This window comes from Suillus fuscotomentosus (assembly GCF_016647785.1).
Source record: "Suillus fuscotomentosus strain FC203 chromosome Unknown F5891scaffold_60, whole genome shotgun sequence".
Taxonomy (NCBI): Eukaryota; Fungi; Basidiomycota; class Agaricomycetes; order Boletales; family Suillaceae; genus Suillus; species Suillus fuscotomentosus.
The window spans coordinates 220,978-244,890 of NW_024539572.1; the positions used below are offsets into that span (position 1 = coordinate 220,978).

General features: G+C 47.0%; 10 protein-coding genes across 10 annotated transcripts; 7 read left to right on the forward strand and 3 right to left on the reverse strand.

Moving 5' to 3' along the window:
- Nucleotides 1-2,112: 2,112 nt before the first annotated feature.
- Nucleotides 2,113-4,942, forward strand: F5891DRAFT_1193612 (uncharacterized protein; the record flags this gene model as incomplete). The annotated part of the gene is made up of 13 exons (XM_041367781.1): nt 2,113-2,346; nt 2,393-2,800; nt 2,855-3,060; nt 3,109-3,350; nt 3,402-3,488; nt 3,541-3,902; nt 4,146-4,202; nt 4,267-4,321; nt 4,380-4,401; nt 4,462-4,514; nt 4,562-4,616; nt 4,668-4,787; nt 4,843-4,942. The coding sequence occupies 13 exons, from the start codon at nt 2,113-2,115 to the stop codon at nt 4,940-4,942; spliced, it is 2,001 nt and encodes a 666-aa protein (XP_041221557.1).
- A 488-nt stretch (nt 4,943-5,430) lies between these two features.
- Nucleotides 5,431-6,263, forward strand: F5891DRAFT_1280886 (O-methyltransferase; the record flags this gene model as incomplete). The annotated part of the gene is made up of 5 exons (XM_041370436.1): nt 5,431-5,475; nt 5,531-5,635; nt 5,690-5,786; nt 5,843-5,904; nt 5,947-6,263. The coding sequence occupies 5 exons, from the start codon at nt 5,431-5,433 to the stop codon at nt 6,109-6,111; spliced, it is 474 nt and encodes a 157-aa protein (XP_041221558.1). The 3' UTR covers nt 6,112-6,263.
- A 485-nt stretch (nt 6,264-6,748) lies between these two features.
- F5891DRAFT_1250330 (uncharacterized protein) lies at nt 6,749-7,341 on the reverse strand (the record flags this gene model as incomplete). Its single annotated transcript, XM_041369881.1, has 3 exons — nt 7,120-7,341; nt 7,019-7,086; nt 6,749-6,843 (listed from the first exon to the last, which is right to left on the reverse strand). The coding sequence occupies exons 1-3, from the start codon at nt 7,302-7,304 to the stop codon at nt 6,749-6,751; spliced, it is 348 nt and encodes a 115-aa protein (XP_041221559.1). The 5' UTR covers nt 7,305-7,341.
- Nucleotides 7,342-8,070: 729 nt separating this feature from the next.
- On the forward strand, nt 8,071-10,217 carry F5891DRAFT_1193614 (uncharacterized protein; the record flags this gene model as incomplete). The annotated part of the gene is made up of 4 exons (XM_041367782.1): nt 8,071-8,524; nt 8,585-9,322; nt 9,495-9,643; nt 9,699-10,217. The coding sequence occupies 4 exons, from the start codon at nt 8,071-8,073 to the stop codon at nt 10,215-10,217; spliced, it is 1,860 nt and encodes a 619-aa protein (XP_041221560.1).
- A 259-nt stretch (nt 10,218-10,476) lies between these two features.
- Nucleotides 10,477-11,101, forward strand: F5891DRAFT_1193615 (uncharacterized protein; the record flags this gene model as incomplete). Its single annotated transcript, XM_041367783.1, has 3 exons — nt 10,477-10,803; nt 10,860-10,952; nt 11,000-11,101. The coding sequence occupies 3 exons, from the start codon at nt 10,477-10,479 to the stop codon at nt 11,099-11,101; spliced, it is 522 nt and encodes a 173-aa protein (XP_041221561.1).
- Nucleotides 11,102-11,513: 412 nt separating this feature from the next.
- On the reverse strand, nt 11,514-13,816 carry F5891DRAFT_1193616 (uncharacterized protein; the record flags this gene model as incomplete). Its single annotated transcript, XM_041367784.1, has 9 exons — nt 11,514-11,666; nt 11,713-12,360; nt 12,413-12,473; nt 12,529-12,914; nt 12,967-13,014; nt 13,067-13,194; nt 13,250-13,393; nt 13,449-13,611; nt 13,664-13,816. The coding sequence occupies 9 exons, from the start codon at nt 13,814-13,816 to the stop codon at nt 11,514-11,516; spliced, it is 1,884 nt and encodes a 627-aa protein (XP_041221562.1).
- Nucleotides 13,817-15,488: 1,672 nt separating this feature from the next.
- F5891DRAFT_935998 (uncharacterized protein) lies at nt 15,489-15,728 on the forward strand (the record flags this gene model as incomplete). The annotated part of the gene is made up of 1 exon (XM_041374051.1): nt 15,489-15,728. A coding segment is annotated over one exon (240 nt), but the record flags the coding sequence as incomplete, so codon positions are not given.
- Nucleotides 15,729-16,646: 918 nt separating this feature from the next.
- Nucleotides 16,647-18,335, forward strand: F5891DRAFT_959320 (uncharacterized protein; the record flags this gene model as incomplete). The annotated part of the gene is given in 5 exon segments (XM_041375644.1): nt 16,647-16,697; nt 16,713-16,910; nt 16,965-17,270; nt 17,328-17,604; nt 17,653-18,335. The coding sequence occupies 5 exon segments, from the start codon at nt 16,647-16,649 to the stop codon at nt 18,333-18,335; spliced, it is 1,515 nt and encodes a 504-aa protein (XP_041221564.1).
- Nucleotides 18,336-18,487: 152 nt separating this feature from the next.
- F5891DRAFT_1193619 (WD40-repeat-containing domain protein) lies at nt 18,488-20,123 on the reverse strand (the record flags this gene model as incomplete). The annotated part of the gene is made up of 10 exons (XM_041367785.1): nt 18,488-18,676; nt 18,723-18,812; nt 18,864-18,983; nt 19,014-19,134; nt 19,185-19,244; nt 19,295-19,409; nt 19,473-19,605; nt 19,668-19,849; nt 19,896-19,975; nt 20,029-20,123. 10 exons carry the CDS (start codon nt 20,121-20,123, stop codon nt 18,488-18,490), a joined length of 1,185 nt encoding a protein of 394 aa, XP_041221565.1.
- Nucleotides 20,124-20,256: 133 nt separating this feature from the next.
- F5891DRAFT_983838 (uncharacterized protein) lies at nt 20,257-21,114 on the forward strand (the record flags this gene model as incomplete). The annotated part of the gene is made up of 4 exons (XM_041377370.1): nt 20,257-20,391; nt 20,490-20,582; nt 20,633-21,035; nt 21,086-21,114. 4 exons carry the CDS (start codon nt 20,257-20,259, stop codon nt 21,112-21,114), a joined length of 660 nt encoding a protein of 219 aa, XP_041221566.1.
- Between the last annotated feature and the right edge of the window lie 2,799 nt (nt 21,115-23,913).

Sequence of the window (23,913 nt, forward strand, 5' to 3'; positions counted from 1 at the left end):
GTCGAAGCTAATTCAGAAATAGAAGCGTATAATTACATGCGCGATAATCTTATTTTAGAAGGCTGCCAAATTGGGTGGGAAGTCTCTCAGCATCACGCTGTATTTTTAGACATGTTTGTGTATCGTGATCCATTCACTAACAACGTAGAACACATGCCTTATCGTAAGAGACTAAACCACTTCGAACGAATCCCATGGGACTCAGCACACCCTTATGACGTGAAGAAAGGCACGTTCATTGGTGAGCTAAGCCGCCTAGCCACTTTGTCCAGTAAAATAGAATACTACCGGACCGCGATCTCAGATCTATGCTGTGTTTACATATCGCGAGGCTATCCGGCATCGGTTATTAATAACTGGTTTAGACAGTACGCTACCAAAAAATGGGAAGCACGTCTATTGACAAGAGCGGTATCAGAGGATCCCATTCTTGTAGTCAAAACCGAATTTAATACCGCATGGGATTGGTTCAGCATTAAAAGCTTAGAGGATACCATTATGCATAAGCTAAATCGTTATAGGAACGATTTCGTGTCCGGTGTGTATGGGACGCAAAACACACCGGTGTACCAAGATAGATTGACCGAATGGCTCGTGCCCGCTCACGCTCCGACTCTTGACGTACTCGAGCATCTGGGCCTCCCACGGGAGGTTCTTTTGGTTAGAGACGTTGATGTAGTCGGCGGCGTTAAAGCCGAGTCGGCCGCGATATTAGATCTTGGCAATTATGTAATGGGAAATGCAAGGTGGCTTGTATCGCGCAAAAGAACACAGAATTTTGCCGATCTCGCATCACTTTGGAGAAGTTCCCTCCTCAAAATAGCATTAGAACAGGACGATTTTATTCCTCCTGTTGAATTATAGATATACACTTAGCGTGCGCGCCACAGCGAAGCCCTACGGAGGGTCCCTAAGTGCAGGTCACGCAACCATACGAACGAGGGTGAAGCTAAGTTCGAAAGTCCTCTCCGTCCGACTTTCCCCCTCCGGGGGGTTTGTCTCGTCTTTAATGCGAAGGATGGCGGGCTAAGTGGTGAAATGACATCGACCAGAGTGGAGCTACTCCTACTGGGTTCAGTCATGCGCGTATGTTTACGCAACTTGTGCTGGCGGGCACTGTGCATAGTGGAGGTAACGGCTCCCGATGTGTGGTGACTTCCTATAAAGCTTAGCGCCGGAAAAGCGGCGCGGGTAGAAATCTATAAATATTCTTTATCTAATTTTAATGTTTCGGACACTTTTAATGTTGTCTTTATACGTATGCGGTCATATTTACGATATGACGCTAGGAGCCAGAGATGGCTGTACGGAACTGATCGGTTCCCGTACATGGCTTTTTCAAGGAAGCCCCCCTAAGCCTAACTAACTTAACCTAACTTCCTAAGCCCTAACCCTAACTAGCCTAACCGCCTTACGGTCTAACTAACCGTTGTTTAAAAATACGTAACGTTATTAATAGTTCTTCTATTCGTAATAAGGTCCACATGACAGATGTCACATGACCGGTTGTCATTCCGATATTTGTTTATGGAACTTCTATTACGTAATAGGTCTAGACCTTCGGTCCGGACTCGGATCAAACTATTATTGCCTCTTACTCAAAGTAGAATGTGTACGCCTGTTTACCTTTTTATAGAGTTTGACATCTGTGAGAGATTTTTAATGGTGGCCTTCGGCCACCTGCTGCGGCACTAAAAATACTTTTAGGCTTATTAACGTTGATAACATTATTAGACATGATACGATACTTCTTATCTTCGATAAACCTTCGTACTCAGACACATACTCCTCTCGAATATGTGTGTCCCCCCCTATTTAAACCAGCTAGAAAACTGATGAGAGTACCATACTCGAAATACCGCCTCAGACTACCTAGTAGCCGGGGGTATTTTTTCTAGTTTATCTCTTCAGTTACTTGTGCGCCCACCAGCGTTTTTACTCCCCATTCCTGCCCCAGATAACATTTTATTCCACAACGAATCGAAATGCAATCCCACATTCGTACAGTCTACATTGCATGCATATGCCGCACAACACTGGGTGGAAGGCGACCTCGTAAGGGTTAGAGCAGGGGAAATGGTTGGATGCACTGCCAAGATTGATTGCGTTGACATGGGTACCCGTTCGGCATCAGCATACATGGAGGATTCGTTGCACGTGGAGAAAGTCTCTCCCGGACCACCTATGTTTTCCCTCGTTGATTTGGAGAGGAAATTTTGGGTGGGGGACAATGTTTGCGTGCTTGATCATAGCATAGTGGCGTTGGCTCTCAAGGGGAAAAATGGCATTGTCGTTCAAATCGACGAGGACACTATTGTTGTACACGACCAGTCTTCTCAGTGCCAGGTAAGTGACTCCGCGACTTTTATATCATTGTTGACGTTCCTTCAAGTTCACTGTTGCAATCGACTCTTTGGCGACATTCATCGGGGATTTCACTAAAAAGGATTCTGCTAATGTAGCAACCGTCATTGAAACTCCAATGAAGGGGGATCATGTCATTGTAACCGAGGGTTTCTATGCTTGTGAATTCGGGGAGGTCTCCGAGGTTGACCTCAGGACCCAAATGCTCGCATTCTTCTCGGAATCACAACAATTACGCATCACGGTGCCCATACGTATGACGGCATTCAATCCTAATCTAGCTGCACTTCGACACACTCCCGAGCGCGGATATGACCTTGTAGCTGGTGATATCGTTCAAGTGGTTAGAGGCGAGCGGCTCCGTGCGTCAGGCAAGGTCTTGCGCGTCAATCTGGATAATTCAACTTTGATGTTCGAAGACACGCCCCACACTGAGGTTTGTTTGTTTTAGTCAATCTCATTCATTTACATTTAACAGATATAATCATAGTTCACCACCCGCATAACATATGTTGCAAGAATTGGCGGGAAAGGGGATCGTGATCCGATGCAGTACTGTATCGGCAAAGATGTCATAATAATATCTGGTCCAATGAAATCCTATCGAGGCACGTTGCATTCGCTCTCCCGGGACGAATGCCAGGTTGCCGTCGTTCAGGGTTCGAAACGAGAATTCCAGCGAGAGCACGTCGTCAAGTGAGAGCACACTTTCGCTTTATCTGTTCAATACTCACACACATGTAGCCGGTCCGGAGTTCTCCTCACTGGTGTTCGCTTGCCTTATAAGCTCCAAATGGATTTTAACAAATTAGTTTGGTCTTCGTTTATCCGGTCCCCACATGTGACCACCCCTCGCACTCCTCGTCACTCACCTCCTCCCGAGGCGTCACGTTCTGATCCGCCTACTGCTGCTACGCTACAATCGTGGGATGCCCCCGCAGAGTCAGTGTTGCTAGAACTGAATCGCCAACAAGATCTTAGTTCTGGTGAGGCTCTCTTTTAATTCCTGACTGAAGCTGTCGTCTGACCTCCCACAGCCTCTCAGGACCCTTGGACAATCAATGAGGCTGACAAGGAAGACTTACGATTGCATCCTGCTAATGCGAGTTCATCGTCCTCTCTTGGTATAGCCCCATTTTCTTACGCACTGTCTGCGCTCGCTCACATTTATTATAGCAGATAGCCTGACCAGCATGTTCCACGATACACGTATTGCTGGCTTGTGCTGCAATTGGCACATGAAGTTACGCGTAGTTAAGACATCGCCTGCCACATGGTTCAACAACTTCATGGATCGGCTCGTGGATATGGTCGCCCCGGACCCATTCGTCCTCTCTAATTCGCTGGTCAAACACGGCGAAATTGCCGTCAGATATTCTTCCAGAACGAAGAACACTGGGATGAAGGTGGATACAATTCCTCTAGAATTTCTCGCCCCGGAACCTCCGACAGGAAAAAGCAAGAAATTCACTTTGATCCGAGGCGAATTCATGGGCAGCGTTCATACTACGATGCTTGCACAGAGAACGGCCGCACATGTAACGACAGTGGATGGGAAGACATTCACTCGCGCTGATATGTGTATTATCTCGCCTACTAAATAACTTGCTTTACATAGTAACTAGCACTGTATGAATTGACTACTTTGATGACCCAATTGGCAGTAACATCACCCACAAACTGGCGAACGCAACCAGGTATTTTATTAAATACGAGTTATTGGCTAAAATCGTGTTGCTGCGAACAGCGATGTTGTCCGCATCTCACGTGCTAGTTTGCAGGCGCCGAACAGACCTGTGGCTTCGTTTCTATTCTTTGGTCCTACTGGTGTTGGCAAGGTAAATTGCGTGTTTGGCCTTGCCTGCCACATCATTCTGATTTTATGAACCCTTAGATTCCTAGACAGAGTTAGTAAAGGCACTAGCTGGGTTTCTTTCAACGACGAGCAGGGAGGACTGTAAGTCCTGTCCAGAATATTCATTCGACATTATACTGAACTCATGCAAATTGACTAGTGTTAATATCAACATGTCCGAAGTTGGTGGTCCAAAATTTTCCTTTCGCTGTTCTACATCACTCGCTCACATAAATTCACAGTACCATGACCGACACGATCTCGAGCCTGACTAATTGGAGTCGCTCCAGGTTCTGTCAGTTTTGAAGAAGGCAGCTGGTTGTTCTCTCATATGCCATCTAGCCTCATCCCTTGTGTGTAGGTTAGTTGACGGAAGCTGCTCGACGCAAAATGTATGGTAAGTTATTCCAGTCCTAGTACCTACATTTCACTAATGCTTAACCCACAGCGGTCATCCTTCTACAGAAGCTCGCAACTGGCTTGTCGAGAAGGGTTATTCTGATATCGATGGCACCCGCACGGTCGCTCGTGTCATGCATACTCATGTGCTGTTGAGGGGGACAATCAGGTACGAAGACTATTTGTTTTCCAATTTTTCCGCGTGTGCTGATGATATTCAACAGAAATGGTGATGTCGTCCGCATCACGGTCTCTGAGAGTGATTCTCTAAGGACAGTCACCCCTCCTGACTCCAGAATTGTATTGAGAGAGGGTCATGATTAAAATATGGTTTCACACCAGATAATGTCAAGCACCACCCAGTTCTGTATCATGTATCATGCTAACTCGAGCAATAGGAAAACTAGAACGATGGCTAAAGTCTACACACACATCAAAACAGATAAAGTTCTGAGCACTGAGAACGGCGAGTTGAAAGAAGAGACACGTCAACATCCTTAGTTTCTTCTCCATGACGATCATACTGGCCTTTCATGCCTTAACAAATTGTATAGGACAAGTCACGTGAAGTGTGTGCGGGTTCATCCGTTCATGACTGACTGATGGCTCACAATACACTGATATTCCACAGAAGCATGATAGGCCATTCTGAGGTCCATGGCTCGTATGCGGCACTGCATCGTAAGAAATCGCCATTTTTTTCCAACCGTCAGCGTGACTAAAGCGGGCCATAAGATTACCCTTGGGACAATGTATCATCCGTGGTGGATGTTGGATCTGGAACCAGAAAAGTGTCTATCCCTCTGGCGAAAATGTTCCATCAGGATCTCCCAGAAACTATAAAGCTGTTAAGAAATGTGAGTTCAGACATCAGGTCCACACGCAGTGGGTAACTTATATTCACATGATCAGATATGGGAGAAGAATGCCCCTGAGGTGCTGCTTGACGGGCGCGTAGAGTTCGTGCCATTGAATTTCTTGGAGGAGTCGCCTGTTGCTGGAAAGGATGTTTACTATGTAAGTGCCAAGTTTGTTCTCATTCAACGCGGGCTACCCAACGATTTGATATAGTTAAGGAGCATCATTCACGACTGGCCGGACAATGAGTCGAGGGTGATTCTCAACAATATTCGCAAACTGATGGGACCAAACAGCCGAGTGTTGATTCGTGAGTCAGCTGCGTTTCAAAGTAGTGTTTTCTCCAGAATCAATGTCCTGTGATAGAGGATTACGTGCTATTGCACACATTCGAAGAGCCTGATGTAGAGGCTGACGAGTCTACTAAGGTGAGTTTCGAGTTTAGCTTGACGGTGTGATCATGCATTCAGGACCATAAGGCGCCTGAACCTACATTATTGAACTTCGGTTGTAGCACGGCACACCAGCATGACATGACGATGTGGCTTCTTTTCAATGGCAAGGAACGAACCTTGAATGAATTCAAGAACATTGGGCAAGTTCCTTCTATGCACGGATACGTTGACGATGTTTGATTCGTTATAATTCGCAGGGCCAGTGCTGGTTTAGTGCTCACCCAAACCTATGATTTTGTGGGGACGATGCTCTTGGAATTCAGAATCACTCAGGACTGATGTCGAACACAATCTGCCACCAATGGAGTGGGATGCTCAAAGGGCATCAAAGTTTAGAACAACGGCAATGATTCAAGGTATTTCTGTGGAGTTGATAGCACAATTCTATACTATGATGCTCATGCAAAGTTGATATGAGGTCAAGAATCACGTTCGAGGTACCTATTTCATGGTTCCGTTCTTTCTCAAGGAAGTCCTGCTGCTTGCACTCTTTGCATAATACTTCATACGTCAAAGTGAATCCAGTACACCGCGGCATCATTGATGGAGATTGTGAAGGAGATTGTAAAATGCACGGTAGAAATGGAGGAGGTTTAGCCGGGAATTGAGATGAGAGCAGCGGCACAGCTTTATTTTTCCAACGAGGTGGGATCCAGGGCTGACTGACTTTCGAGACGAGGGTCTGTGGACCGTGGAGTTTCCAACAATATTGGTCTACAATCAGTATGCTGGTCGCCAGTGGTAGGCTTAGTGCGCCTATAACGCCCACAACCAGCAATCCTGTGCCCGCACCCACCAGGCTGGGAACATATAGGTACTACGCGCTATCGATGTCATCCTTACCCTTGACCTCGTCCATGAAGATCAGCTCTTCTTTCTTCTGTCTTCTTCGACGCAGGATGATCTCTTGTTCTGAGTAAAGTGAATCCTCTCCAGAATAGATACTCCGAGGCAGAAGGATGAATTTTTATGGATGGCATCTCAAGTTCATGGGTACTTCCAAGGTCATGCCAGCCAATGCCTTCATCAGGAAAGACAGGAATGTCAAGATCGGGCTGCAGAGTGCGAGCACGCTTAAAGTATCAACCTGCAGCTTCCCTATCACGCTTCCAAGCTTCTGTGCCGCCTTCTCCAGGCTGTGGCTGTGGCGGTATCCTAATGGACGACAGTGTAGAATAAGATGCTGACAGGAAAACAGAAGCCGCTCGCTCCTTCGAGATGAAGAAGACCAGCCTCCAAGAGGAGCTTGACCAGGCCCGCCGAGCTGCCAATGGACTGACCATAATATGAGACGGTTCCACGTTGGCCTTCTTCAGATGCATCAAGGTGGTCCATGATGTTTGGATAGGTAGATAGTGAGTCACCAATTTCATTGTAGCACAGGGAAGGTGGCCATGGTGCCACGCCCGTCTGGATAGTCAGACAGGATAGTATCTCTTGTGTATTTCTTTGTTAAGTCTATAATGTAACGACGGAGCATTTTGAAATTCTGAGTCTACTTTTCTCAATGTCGCATTACTTATTATGCCAGCACCGAGCCGAGTGTGTGCTTATACATATTAGATAACCGTGCTGAGTGGCTGAAGCCACTGTCGGTCGTTTCCGTCGGGGTTTCAATTGAGTTTCATTCACTACTTAGGGAGCTAAACCTTCTTCCGTTCCATCTTTTCCCTTTCTTTCGTCACGTTGCACTTTGGTACCCCTGTTATATTGTGAATTGTGATCATGAACGTATGGACGTTACGTCTATGTTTCATATGGACTTGTTTTTGATGAGTTAGACGCTCGTGTCAGCTTGCCGGATACAATTTCGAAAGTCGAGATATGACCGGATATGGTACACTTTTCGTCGGAGCTTTATTTTCAGTCTGATTCACTACTTACGGGCGCAGGTGTCAGTTGTCCCTCAACCGATGTAAGTGATGTCACTATTGCTGTTACACTTTGCACTCATTTGACCACTAGCTGTACATATTCCTTCCAGAATCCAAGCCTCTTTTCGGTATCGTGATGTGCTTTCACCATCAGGGAACTTACTGATATATATTCCTAGATACTCACATGACGAGCACGTCAACATCTGTCATCGGCACGGTCAGCACATCGAGTGCATTTCCTATCTGTCGTCCCCAGCCATGAATGGACATCCTGCTAGACAGAGATCTCGCTGGCAACGTACTATGGGAAGAGGACCACTCTGTTCCTTCCATTATGGATGTCCTTGTCCCGATATCAAGCCTCAGCATGTCACACATTCAAAAAATAGCATACTCGAACGGACAGCCTATATTTACTAGTCGCCCTAGTAATAAGTGGGTTCTTGAGAATGATGGAAAGAAGCAGACGAAAAGGAAGAAGAAGGTGGCTCGCAATGACGCGGATGAACTTACGGAGTCTTCAACAATGTCGATCATACCTGACAACGGTGAAGAAACCTGGAGCGCTCGAGCATATCGCCCTAACAAGGAGGTGAAGAAAGCCCCGCCCCGTAAACGCTCGACAGAGCAACAATGGGCGGGTCTTTTCAATACCGTCTATATAGCCATGCGCTCATTATACAAGGCCACGTTCAGCACAATCCCTCAGCACTCTAGTGACTTTCCTTTCTTGCCCGAGGCTGGCAACAGACGTCCGCATTGATGGTGGTCATCAGAGTTTTCCACTTCTGCGATTCCGGATGAGACCAACGCCCAGAAGCCTGACATAGTCCTTACCAATCACAAGGTTCAAGCGAAAAGTTGGGCACACGTCCTCACATGCATTGAGCTCACCGTCAGTGATCTTGGCACTACACGCGACCTAGCATTGTTCAAGGGGGTGGTCACCAAAGGGTACCTCATGATACGAGAACAACCTTGGCGTCGCTTCATTGTCCTTTTCAGTATCGCAGTGTGGCAACTTCGCGCCCATTATATAGACCGCTCAGGTCTCATCATCACCCGTCCCATATCAATCATCGATCAACCGGTGTGTCTCGTCGATACGTTAAACACCTTGTCGCTTGCGAACTGCCAAGCCCATGGCATGGATCCTACCATTCATTTGTGTGACGATATTTGCAAGGGTCAACACAGTGACCTAGCGAACGGAGCGATAGGTTGGGTAGAGGACAAGCGGAAGGGCATATTATCGATCATGGCTATTCTGTGGAGAAGCCAGGGTCTGTTCTCTCGTGGCACTATCTGCTATCGCATTCAAAATGGCAAGGGGGACGAGTATGCATTAAAGGACTGTTGGGTTGACGAAGATAAGAAAAATCACGAGGAAGACGTTCTAAATTGCGTCTGGGGCATTCCAAATGTAGTCACTCTCATAGAAGCTTGGGATGTCGAATACCAGAATGAGCCTGACTCTACATCACGCATTCGTGATCGTCATGGGGCATCTAGAAGTATTGCTTTCCGTTGCAAGTTTCACCGGTGGATGCTTTTGTATCCCTGCGGAGAGCCACTAATGAAATTCACTTCGAAAAGAGAGCTACTGCTAGCTTTTCGTGACTTTGTAATCGGCGAGTTTCCTCTAGTGTTTGAATTTGAAAATTTATGCTGACACTTTCTCCCCAGCACACGAGACAATGCTCACCGTACATGTCCTACACGGAGACCTCAGCCCCAACAACTTCATTATTCACAAAGGAAGCGGTTACTTCATTGATTTCGACCACGCCCAGATCATATTGCCAGGCAATACTAGTGTTCGCTCACGGGGTACTGTAAGTTTAAAGTGGGGATCAATGTGATAGCAGTCGCTAATGCGATTGTCCGAAGGGTACCCTGCCTTACATGTCTATCCACCTACTTACTGCATGTGCAGAAAAGGAGAAGACCCAAGGAACTGTGACGATCGAACATTGCCCCAGCGATGATATCGAGTCACTCTTTTACATTTTTGTCGAATTCGTTTCCACGTATGATGGACCGCAGGGCTACATATCGAACTCGAAGGTGGAACGATGGGCTGAGACCCTTGAGGATATGGGCCACAGGGCTGGTCCATATAAGTCGTGTTTGGTACTTGTCACGCGCCATGACAAACAGTTGATGAACAGAACAACACAATACTTCGGCGGCATCAGGGATCTCGTTCAGGAGTGGCGCCTCAAATTTTTTTACGCAGCAGAAGAGCAGACCACCATTACTCACTTGGAGATCCTGGAGCTCATAAAGAAGTGGATCTCTCACGAAGCTGTTGATGAGCCCCTTCCTCCAACCCAAGAAGCTGATCTTTCAAGCACAACCCACCCTTGTCGTTCGACCCGGAAGGTCATCCCGGTAAAGAGAGCATAATACTTGCAGATTATTGTTGTAGTTCTTCATATCTGCCTTTATCACTTGTATAATGGATGTGCTACTACTATGTACTACCCGTTGAAGGTATCACCTGTCGGAGTATCATTTTCAGAACCTTGTTTTATGTTGCCAGATATAATTTGGGATGTCAACGCAAATTAATGTGCAACCTTGTCATGCGTGTTGTTGTACTGGATACGCACGGTTAAATATACGATAATGATGGCATATCCTAACAAATTTCCCACTCAGTATCATGCCCAAAGTGTCCAGAACGCCTTCCCGCTGGCGATATTGCCGCCACTTCAAGCCACTTACCATTCACTGCGAGTTTCCTCCCGAACGCGCGTGCACTCCCCCCCCCTTGACACAGCATACCGTTTTTTCTCGGGACACAGACACGTCGATACCTGGCGCTGACATTGACGTTGCCCAACCTATGCCCCCTGCTGTTCAGTTTGCTGAACAATCACCCATTACGAAGATTCCAAAGCCGCATGGAGAAGTCTCCCGTATCAATCATGGAGGATACAACTTACAAGAGAAACTCGGTTGGTCTCCTTTGGAGTACGAAGAAATTCGTGTAAGTGACCTCAGCAACCCTACAGACTTTTTCCCTATGATTGATTGACTTTCTAGAATTTCGTCACACATCTCGCCAACGAATATCTCAAAGTCAACAAGACGTGGAGGAGACAAGCGCAGTGTAGTTTGACTGTTGTATATACAGAGGTAGGTACGCGACCCTGTCTACAGTGCTTGTGATCTAACTCAGTCAGGCAAAGAAACGGTATCCAATACTTGGAGACTATCAAGGAGATTGGGCTGTTGGTGATATGCTACGTATCTATTTAAAAAATAGTTCTAGTCACAGTACTTAGGCATTGGTAGTACCAGCAGAAAACCTTTAAACGGTCCAACTATGTAAGGATGGAACATTGGATCCCGCGCTAGCATCAAACCTTACCATCCATTAAACGTGTGGGTGCAGAGGAAACTAACCAAACAGTTTGGATAGAGCGCAAGGTCGATGTGGGGGGTACCGGAATGACACAATTGGAAAGAAAATGGAGAATAGGTGTTGCGAAGTTAAGGAGAAACGACTCGTGCCTAATCACCTAAATAGGCACCCCATGATTTGTATTAGAGAAGTAATATCAAAAGTAATCAATTACCTATCTCAATCAGTACTGCAACAGCGAGCGGATATCCTTGTCAAAGCTGGGTCTGGTATTTTCCTATCAGACTTGCGTATATATACACACACTACTACTACAGTATAGTATCAATGATTTACATGTCACCATTGCTTATCTTCAGCTGAAAAGGCTTGTCCGGACAAGAAAATATCGCTCCGAGCTTCTCAGATGTACCACTCAGGTGTCTAGCCTGAAGTTCAACGCATTCCAGCCCGTGGAATGCGTTGAGCCAAGGACGACAGTGAACCTACGCAAGAGTGAACACTGATAGCTGCACATAAAAGGGAACTAACCATCAGATCATCTGGATCAGGACCATACACAGCAATATTCAAGGACTTCGCATGTACAATGCGGTGTTCCTCGAACAGGACATCGAAGCAGTTGGCAGCATGAGAAGCATCAAAAAAGCTCAACTTCAGTGCCTGGATAGCGGTGAAGTGTTGAGTAATGTCCAAGATGGCGGACAAGTAGTTGGGGATAAAATTCTCCTCGAACCGTAGGCTGAGGCGTCGTATACAGGGGGCTGGATACACTGAGGTCAAGAGGGATGCGATGTACCAAAGCGGACCGCCAAGGACACTCAGGTCTAGGGTACTTTGGCTCTGATGCGACGTCTGGCTTCGCAACTTCTGTGAAGAACGCTTCTGTTGCAATATCGGCAGGGAAAGAGTCTGTCCTGGATGAATCCAGACTTGTGTAACATTTTGATGGCAGGCCAAAAAACCAGCAAGGACGGCGGGGGGACATTCGATGTCAACAGTCAACATTCGAAGGAGCGGGAGGTGAACGTTCGGCAGTAGCATGGCCCACTGAATGCCACTCAAGGCAGTGTTAGTGAGCGAGAGGTCGCTTAGGGGAGAATCTCGCAAGGTTGCGAGAGTGAATGAGGCGACGCGTGGGGAAAAAACATGGGCGAGTCTGCTGAAAACCGCCGGAGACTACACTTTGCACCTGTATCTAATCCAAGTACGGGAGCAGGTACGACCATACATGAGTGTTTTGAATCTCTGCTTGAATATCTGAAGCTGGAGCAGCCCAAATCCCTGACGAGCTGAAATAAAGATGCGAGATCTACTTCTGGAGGTGCATCGGAGCACATAACTGACGACATGGGCTTGCTCTGAATGCCCTTCAAAAACTCTAAGAAAGTCTGGAGTGCTGTCAGATCACGATCAACAGAGCCATGGAGATCGCAATGCAGAAAGCGAGGTACACAGAAAGAAGTTGTTCGTGTGTACAACAGCAGAGCTAGGCAACTTTGGGCGTTGACCCGCAACCATGTCTGCTCGACATGTAAGCCCACGGCCTGAAAATACAAGGGTGCGGCAAGGTCCTTCAAGAGGACAGACACTTGTGTGATAGACATGAGGTCTATCGCAGGCAGATATCCGAAGATAATCAATAAGAGTTCGTTTGGAAAGGGCCACCAACACGAAAGTGGTATGGGGGAAATGGTTCGTCCGTTCAAGGTTACTGCACGAGAGTGTGTCCTCTGAGAAAGACAATATGAATCAAGGAAATCCAGAGTTTCGGGGTTGACTTACGTGTGAAAGTATGAGGTCTGCGGTGCGCTCCGCAGTCATTGAGTAAGTCTGAAAACGAGCATAAGGCATATGCGAAAGACTAATGAAAGGTTGGACTCACAGTAAGGTTAGCATTTGCACATGTATGTGATAAAGCACACTTTTTGAAACTGGGAGGGAGAGAACCTTCAGGCGCGCTGCCTTCTGTTTTGCATTTTGAACGCTCTTGAGGGAATATACGCAGCATGTCTGCAGTCGTTGAACGAGCCTGCAAACTAGCGTGAGGCTTGTGTGAAAGACTGACGAAATGCTAAACTCATGGTAAGGTCAGACATAGCATATGAACGTGTAAGAGTGCGCCTTTTGAAACTGGGAGGTAGAGAACCTTCAGGCGCGCTGCCTTCTGTTTTGCGTTTTGAACGCTCTTGAGGGAATATACGCAGCATGTCTGCAGTCGTTGAACGAGCCTGCAAACTAGCGTGAGGCTTGTGCGAAAGATTGACGAAATGCTAAACTCATGGTAAGGTCAGACATAGCATATGAACGTGTAAGAGTGCGCCTTTTGAAACTGGGAGGGAGAGAACCTTCAGGCGCGCTGCCTTCTGTTTTGCGTTTTGAACGCTCTTGAGGGAATATACGCAGCATGTCTGCAGTCGTTGAACGAGCCTGCAAACTAGTGTGAGGCGTATGCGAAAGACTGGCGAGATGCTACACTCACGGTAAGGTCAGACATAGCATACTTGTGAGAAGGTGATATAGAACTATGAGGAGCGTCATCTATGACCTTCTGCTGTGAGATCAATGAATTCAACGATAATTTGGTTTCGGTCTTCGCATGTAAAATGACGCGCATGGGTGTGACAGAGTACATCATGGCTGGAGGTGTGAGAATGATAGTGTACAACGCAAGTTATACGTCATATTTATTGCCAGACAGTTCACGATTTGAACAATTAGACCTGCCCACACTCAAGCAAATGGATGCAATATGTCGTGAAGGTACTGCTAAGGATATTAAGTTGAGCAGTTAAACAATAATGTCATAGACCGACTCACCATGCTAAGCTCCTACATAGCAATCCAAGGGAGACGAGAGCACTTTGGATCGACCTGCTTTGAGAAGTCAAACAATAGTTGATCCCTGGAGCATCGTCAACGCGGAAGGCTAGACTTTGCAAGTTAACGCGCCTGAAGCCAATTCAAAGGCCGACTCACTCCTACCAAATGAAATGGGAGCACTCGTGATCGTGGTCAATCTGCTTTGGGAGGTCAAACAATAGTTAATCCCTGAAGGATTAATACATGAAGGCTAGACCTTGCTAACGTGCCCGAAGCCGATTCACTGATGGAGTACTTGGGATCAGGCCCCCCACAACGGTGTCGTCAGTTACTACGAACATTAAATTATCTTGTATTTGGCGTGAATATCGTACCATAAGATTCGAGCCCCGCAGACAATCAAGCCCTGCTCGCATGTGCAGCTTATAACGACCGAGTACCATAACTGTTTCAATTCTCGCTGATGCTGTGAATGTCTAGAGTGAACACATAGTTTTTTGTTGTCATTTCCATGGAACCCACGACTGCATCAATTATACTCACCTCACCATACATAGGAGAAATATAAGACATCGCGTTAAATAGTGAATGGAATAACAAAATCTGCCGGAAGGAGTGACTGATCGGTCCATCAAGACGAACAAGGCAGATGAGAATACAAGATTCATCTTAGCCAGAGCAAGACGCAAGAGATATGATAAGAGACAAGGTCGAGATGGGAATTGAACGAACGAGATGCTGTGTAGATAGTGACCGTGTTTACTATGTTCACTATAAAACTGACTCAACAGTGAGTACCATGCGAGTGTATCCGCATATTGTCACCCTCAACGCAAAAAGACCGAGGATGTCAAAGGAAAGGCGGGAGACAGGGGTAAGCTGCACACAATCTAACACGCCTATTGTTAATAAGCAGAGAAATAGGAGAATGAAGACCTCGCCAGAAGAATTTTCCTATTAACACTGGAAGATAGGACACAAGACGAGCGCGATACCGAGGCGATAAATGTGGAGGACGGGTCGACATTATATGATACAGTTATAGCTGCAAGGAAACATTCAGCGGGAAATCAAGATCAAGTATCGGAGGATTACGACCGACTTTACCTCCTCGATGTTGAGCTGCATGCTCATCTTAAAACCGTCACAGATGCTGTAAACCATCTTGAATCGGCTGATGGGCAACAAATCCTAGTACTGCTTGCTGAAAATCGCAATTGGATGAAGAACGTGCTGGAGGAAGTGAATGATATGGAAGTAAGCAGTGATGCCTGTAACGAGGAATTTCGACATGCATTTCTTGGATCGTTACAGGAGATGGAGGACGCAGTGAAGAGTATCATGGACGTGATCGGTGCTAGAACGCAGGACGATCTGAATAGTGTATCAGCAACCGTCAACACAGGCGAGATATTCGATTTAAACGGGGAATACATACTGAATTATATGCAGAACTTGATTTCAAACGAAGATTTCACAATGCCAGTCCTGCCATACTCCTAACAATGGTCATCGCAATAATCTTGAATGTTTTCGGACATGTTACTAGACCATGGTGTAATGCAGTGCTCGGGCTTCTGAACCTCCTGCTGGAGACTACGCTGGGAAAATCCACCGGTCCCACCATCCCCTGCGATATCCGAACGGTCCAGAAAAAATTCGATCTAGATCCAGTTACTCAGATTTTCGCTGCTTGCACGAGATGCTCGTGCACTTACCCGCCCACGACAACAGGAAAGAAATCACCATACCCCGAGCGATGCACCCAACAGAAGTACCGGGGTAGCAAGCCATGTGGGCAGTTGCTAGCAAAATGTACAAAGCATCAAGGGCAAAAATCATGGGTACCCGTGCGCCCATATGTTGTTCAAGATTTCAATGCTTTCCTTGGCGGCTTGCTCATTAGGCCGGGAATAGAAAAGGCAATGGACCGCGGGACCATGCTGAACGAGAAATATCAGATGTGGGATATAAAGGATGGCACAGTCATCCAGGAGATCTTGGGTCCTGACGGCAAACCGTTCATGGATGGGCTGAAGAGACAGGACCTAAGATTAGCATAAAGTCTTTCAGTAGACTGGTTCAATCCTCACGGCAATAAGACCTCTGGCAAGAAGAAATCAGTGGGGTCGATCGCAATGGCACTACTGAACCTCCCACCTAGTCTGCGATACAAACCTGAAAATATATACTTGGTTGGCATTATCCCAGGACCGAGAGAACCAGCTCTTGATGACATAAATCATTTTCTTCACCCAGTGGTCGACACTTTCCTACCATCATGGAAAGACGGGACATGGTTCACCAGAACGCTTCAGCATACCGAAGGAAGACGCTCGAGATCTGTCATCGCAGTCGCGATCAACGATCTACCAGCCGCTCGCAAACTCGCAGGGTGCGCGGGACCTAATGCGAATCAGATGTGCGGAATTTGCTGGCAGACAAAGTCACAGATCGCCAACTTCGACTATGACACATGGAAGCGACGTACGTGCGAGGAACACAGAGCGGCTGCAGAAGAATGGAGAAATGCGGAAACGAAGTCAGAACATGATATAGTCTTCAAGAAACATGGAGTAAGGTGGTCGGAACTTCTGCGACTGCCGTATTGGGATCCAGTGCGGTTCGTGGTCATTGATGGCATGCACAACCTCTTCCTCGGACTGGTGCAGCACCATTTCAGAGACTTGATCGTCATAGATAAATAGGCGATCAAGAAACCAGAAAAACGACCTGTGGATGTAAAGGAAATAGACAGGGGCAGAATCATTTTTCAGTCAAACCCTACCATCTCTACAATGACCCGCTTGCGGATGCCTGTCCTGGAAGTTCTGATCCAAGAGGCAGGGGTGACGTTGGGGACAGAGGGTCGTACCACGAAGAAGAAGATAATCGAAGCGCTTATGGTGCGTTGTGCATTTCTAAACTCTTGGAATTACCATTGACAAATCAATGAATAGACCAAACACACCGATAGTTTCCTACTGAATAAGGAAGCTCAGATGGAAATAGATGACGACACTTTCGTCACAGAAGAATTGGTCAAGGAGTGTGCGACCGAAGCAGAAGCAAAAAACGACCAAAACAGTGTATCTGCTGAACTCCTGACAGACAAGGAGATAAACAGTATTCAGGCAGAACTGAGGGGCATCCAGCGTCCTTCATGGCACCGCGGACCGCCAAAGAACCTGGGTGATGCAGAGCACGGTAAGCTCAAGGCAGAGCAATGGCGGTCAGCCATTGAGTTTGACTTACCGGTGACGCTGGTAAAACTCTGGGGGACAGAGTATACGAAAGCTGGTCGTGGAGACCGGAAGCAAAAGTTAGCTCACAGCACTATGCTGCTGTCGATGGCAATACGCTGGGGAACGTCACATGTAACATCAACGCACCACGCTCAGCAATACGTGAAATATATGAAGGCCTACCTAGAGTGCATTCAAGACGCCGTTCCAGGCCATTCTTTCCGACCTAACCACCACGCCTGTCTCCACCTTCATGAGTTCCTCCTGAGATACGGTCCCATGCACGGCTGGTGGATGTTTCCCTTTGAGAGAGTAATCGGAGGCCTGCAGAAGACCAACATGAACTATAAAATTGGTGAGTATATTGAATCGAAATAGAAGACTGATGAATAATGTTATACAGGGGAATTAGAGAAGACAATGTTAGAAACATTCTGCGCTGCTGCAAAGGTCAAGGCAATCATTCAAGACCCTGGAGCGCCCAATGTTATTATCAAAGCAGCTGAAATCCTGCAGCAATGTTGCGCGCCTTTTGCAGGTGAAGGATTTCATACAGACACTGGTGTCCTGCGCACAGTGACAGACTCAGATCCATATGTTTCACATGATAACGCTAATATCATCAAAACTCCTATTTCCGATGTCCTCCGCTACACATGGGAGAACACGAGGACTCACATGCACGGAAGCGAGCCCATCACAGAGTATAAACAACTCAACGTGGCAGGGTTGCAATATTGCAGTCGCAACTATTCAACTTCGGATAGTTGCGTGTTCTTCAAGAACACATCGGGAAACTGTGTGCCTGGCGTCGTTGAACACATGATGTCTACAGGACAGGATCACAATCGGGTATATTACATCGCAGTGCGATGTTACTTACCTGTTATCGCAGGCTACCAAGACCCATTTTCAGTGTACGGCGACTTTGGCGCACAGATATGGAGCTGTGCCTCCAGCAACCAGCTGGAAATCGTCCCAGTGTGCGGAAGTCGAATGTGCCACGGTATATTGATGAATTGGGGATCATCTGAATTAGTGCTAAAACCGATGAACCGCGTAAGTTTCGACATAATTCACCACTGATAATAAATACTGACTTACTTCAAAGGACTTTGGTGCATGACGATTTGCCGGCTGAGCAAGTTCGGCGGGATAAAGATATATATTGTGGACAATATGCACATACTGAATTTGTCACCTTGCTCGTAGTTGTGATTATATGACAATACGTAACTCTAAGATGTCCCAATTGCACTAACTACAATGTCATGAAATATCAGGGAAAGTTCTGACAAAACGCCTGAATGAAAAGCATGCATGGCAATATTTACAACCACACAGATAATCGCGAATCGCAAAAGTTGCATGGTAGGGGAAGACACTACAGAAGGCGAGGAAGGTGCCAAGTTGTCTTCCACACGTGCCTGATGCTAATTAGATGTCACCACAAAATATATTCAAGCCACGAACCAATTCGCCCTCCTCCCAAACCTTAACACTACTGTGCCCATTGAAGCAGCTACCGGTAACAACGGTGCAACCAGCACGCCCCTCGTGCGACTAATTCTTATTGTTAGTATATTAAATATATACGAAGTTAGAACGACTCACGGTCACAGGAATAATCTGATCGCTCGGATTGCCGTGTTCTAACTGCCCTCGAAATGCCCCTGTACTATAATTGAATATACGAGCGAAACCGTCATCACCCCCAATGAAGATCAGCCCCGCCTGTCACGCAACTGAGATCTGCAAAGGAACATTGCGAATGATGACGTGACTATAAGACTGGACGCGCTGGAGGGTAGGAACCGTGTATTTGTCCACCCCATCTTTGAGATTGCTCACGAGCAGAAAATTGCCCTCGAGTGCGGTATTGCCGCTACAGGTTAGAGATCAACAGTCATGTGCGTGGAACGATACTCCACTTACATTCTTCCTTGCACTTTCTTGCGCCACTTTAAATCCCAGGGTTCAATAGAATAGCAGAATCTACGGAAAGGGGGGTCAGGGCGAGATCAAGAATGAGATGGTAAACTAACATTTCACCGCTTTCCAGGAATGATACTAGCAATGAGGCCCCATTATCGTAAAAGTGTATCGTGCACGCGATGTAGGGCTGTTTGTCGAGCTGCGAGGTAATGGTATTGAGGGTTCCTGGCAAAAATTGTAAACAAACCCTACGTCATGATATAATTGACAAGTAGCCAGCCCACTTACTGTCTGAAGTGAAATTCCATACATGCGGGTGACCATCACCAGCGCTTGCCAGCCGACGATGGACAGGATCCCAGGCAAGCGACTCCACTGCACCTGCGTGACCGGGCATGATGCTCTGGAATTGAAATAGTCCCTTATGGTCGACAATTGATGATTGTTAGCAGGGTACACACAGCTACCCAAAGTTGTACGTACATTATCAATCCGTTCATACACTTGGATATTACCATCCGAAGCCCCGAATGCGAAGGTTGTTTCTCCTTGGTCGTCAACGTCCATCCAAGTGATGGCACTAATAAAACCTGAAGCCGGTGCAAAGATTTCTTGAATCATTTCACCTGATGCAAGACTCCATACAACTATTCGATTATCATTGCCTATACCCACTATCAGCACAATTCAAATGAGAAATCGCCTGGTTACCTCCGGTTAGAAGCAATGCTCCATGCATGCTCACAGCCAATACATTGACTGCTTTAGTGTGGCAAGTGAGAGTGTATTTGCTAGAAAACTAGCATGGTGTCAATGAGAACCCGACTAAAGTTTGACCACCTACGTCCATGATCGATAATGGGAGACTTGAGAGAACAGAGTCTCGTCTTTATGCTCGCCAGCAGTCAAATCAATCACCATAACAGGCCTTAATGACATTGTTACCATGGACACTTGAATATAGGTTTGATCGAGGAAGTACAATTACGATGATAGCACTGTCGCTAATTGTCTTTAAGTTGCCCGTGAAATCAATAAGAACGACGAAGTCAGAAGCTTAACGATACCTCTCATGGCATTCAACTTACCTACCCACAGATTCAGCGCTTTCAGGCCACGGTACAATCTGTATAGTAGGCCACCACCACATTCCCTCAGGGAATCCTTGAAGGCATACGAAATACAAGAGATAGAATGGAGTATCAAGGTATCAAATGAATCCTTTGAACGTGAACTTCAGCAACGCGAAAGCCACGACGTGAATAAATCAATTACCCATAATTCCTGCCCACTGAACATTTTCAGGCGTTGATGGGATCTGCCATGGATCTCTACCTGCCCATCGCCGCAGGTAGTAGCACGTATGGCTGCGTGGACACCGCTATGGAAAATGATGAAGTTAGTAAGACCTCATTGCTATTTCAACACCGGAACTTACGTCTTCACAGGAAGTTGAACTTCTGAGCATAGTTTCAGTAACAAATATCTGGGGTGATGCTGCATGGTCTCGGTACCAGTCGCCGAAGAAGAAAAAACTCGTTCGCGGCCTGCACAAAGGCATAAATAAGTACATCGATCGCCACTGCAAGAAGCATGCGAAAACCGACCGTTTACGCGAGCGCATGTACATCGCGCTCCAAGCTGCACTGGTTGATGTGGATATTGACGATATCATGCTCGCTAAGAAACGGGCAGAGCAATCTCAGAACGACCTCATCCCACCTGCAGTAGCGGAATGCATTTTCAACAGAGTCCACAATTTTGTCTCCAAGAGAGTTAGACGCAGCTTCTTATTCCTGGGAGCTGCACCGACCATGAAATTATCAGCGTCAAGCGCTATGTACAATCAAAGTAAGTTGACAGACCTTCCAAAAGTTATAATTCCTAATTGTAACATTCAGCCACAATGCCCGGACACTTTGCCGACTGAATTTTCCAACGTTAAGATTAAAATAGTCCATGTACAAATTAGCGCAGAACATCAATTCAAAATCCTTGTACTTACACATTTGGTAGTGCGCAAGGCATCAAGTCAAGACTATGATTCTAACATTAAGGCACTACTACAAAATACAACGAAATTAAGACCATAGTCATCGCTATCGCTATTGTTAACACGACAGAATGAAAAGGAGTTCTGAACAAGATTTCGACCCTTAAGTAGTGAATGGCAGGTTTAAACTCCGCCGGAAATACCCGAAGTGGCTGAGTGGTTGAGCGGGCTGACGTGGAGCGGCTGCCGGATGTTTCCGTCGGAGGTTTAATTGAGTCTCACTACTTAGAACCGAAACCTTACTTTACTATCTTCCTTTTGTCTATTATAGTACTTTATTTTACAATTATAAGTCTTCCTTCGTAGTCTTTGTAGTCGTCATCGAGGCATTATTGTTTATGTATTACATTAGTACTTTACAATTACAAGTTAATTAATGTAGCCTTCCTTCGTAGTCTCAGTAGTATTCGAAGTCTTGTTGTATATGTTATTGTTACAGGTGACATCATGACCTCGAACTCCGGCACTCATATTTGTTACAAGTAACATCGGCTACATGGCCCCCCTATCATTTTTCCCCTTCGTCCTCGCCCTCGTATGCCTCCGGCTCGCACTTCTCTACCGACTATCCGTTGACCGGATCCTCGGGACCGTTCCCGTCCCTCATCCCCCTCCCATCGCACCAACGTGCGCACGTGCCTTCGGGCTATGACTCGTTCTGACTCGTGCCACCAATGTGGCTTTCCTTATCTTGTCTTATCTTTCCTTTGACTCGTGCATGATGCACATTGTATCATTTACCGTTGGCTCGTTCCAACGTTTCTCGGTCTCATTCCGCATTCGACCTTACATCACTAATCAGGCTCTGCCACCATCGTACCTATACCCTTTCCGTTTCCCCTTTGCCCTTACCTACAGTATGGTAGCCTTGCCCTTAACCCTTTCCACTTAGTATAAGTAGTCGGTCACTCTGTACTAGATTCCCTAACTTGAATCTACTCAATCTTCCCTCGAACATACTTTCCTCTGAAGCCCCCTCAGCTTCAGTCTCTAGTATCTTTTCTTAGGTGCTCATCGCGCCTAAGTCTACCTCGATCGACTACCTCATCGTTCGGACAAGACTGTCCTTACTTTGAGATTGTCAGTGACTTTGAAGACATCCGTCTTAGAAGTCACGTGACACGCGCGTCTCTGATATCTGCCGACTCGACGTCGCCAGTCTCAGTCGCTACACCGGACCCTTCCGGTTACGTCACGAACGTTAGCGGACGACGCCCCTCTCAGGGCTCCGCATAACAGATCTATTTGAGTGCGTAACAAAAGATTCAAGTTTCCCTTTTTTTTGCGCCCTGCCATCCGCACGGCCATTAACCGACAGACACCACGACTACCTGGACCCCGAAGTATCCTTGGGAACACGATCCCAACACTCCGGACTCCGAAGAAGAAGAATCGGAAGAAGACCATACGTCCTCCGACGAGTTTCCCGACGAACAACCGTACGGTAACCTCAACTCGAACCCTGGAACAAGAATGTCCGGAGGCCCCACCCCACAACCGACAGTGGTCGTATCCAGGCCTGAACTAAAGGCTGGAGTACCACAGAACTATAATGGAAACATCGATGATGCCGAGCGCTGGATGTACTCGGTGGAGACATACTTCCTCATCAACTCGACGATCTACAGCTCCGACCAAACCAAGGTCGCTGTTGCACTCCAGTATATGAACGATGGAGACGCCCGCGTCTGGGCTGACACCTTCTACCGAGCAGCCTTCGACAAAACTCCCGTCGACTTCGGTAGCTGGAAGGACTTCAGGAAGGCTTTCACTGAATCCTTCCACCCGGTCGACCGGATGACTGAGGCTCTAACCAAGCTTCATGGTTTGACCCAAACTGGCGACGTGATGCCCTACATCGCGACGTTCAAAACCCTGTCGTCCACTGCTAGTCTCAAGCAGGACGTCGCCCTCATCCACTTCTTCGAACGAGGGTTGAAACCAGGACTTCGAACCGCCATCTACACGAAGGAGGTCGTCCCCAACACCATCGATAAATGGTACACTGCCGCGACACAGTTGGAAGCCAACTACAAGCGATCAAGAGCAGTTGTGTCCAACAACAGATCGGTACGCCCTTCCGGGCACCGGCACGTCCCCAAGCCTCAGGTCCGCCAACGCGATCCTGATGCTATGGACGTTGATCGTTCCCTCACGCCTGAGGAACGACAGAAGTGCTTCGATAAAGGCCTTTGCTTCAAATGCAAGGAGAAGGGCCATCAAGCAAACGACTCCCGGTTCCACCCGAAGGTGCGCCGAGGAGACAAGAACGACGAAGAAGACAAAGGCAAGAAGCCAAGCAAGTCTGGCGTCCGCCAGCTTGACGAGTCTTCTGACGAGGAAGACATGGAAGTCAACCTTGTCAAAAGAAAGGATTTTTAAAGAGAGGGCTTGTCGAACGGTCAATTCCCTCTATCTGTGCATTGTATACTAAAGCTGTTGGTAAATCCAACGAGTTTCGTGTCCCGGTGACACTTTTCTCTTCTTGCAGTGCCAAAACCGTTCAGTCGACCGCCATCATCGACTCAGGGGCAGGTGGGACCTTCATTAGCTATGACTTCGTCAAGCGAAATGGGATCCGGACCCACCTACTCAAGAAACCCTTCCGGATCACCACAGTAGACGGAAGCCCGTCCTCGGCAGGACAGGTAACCCAATACTGCATGCTATTCATTC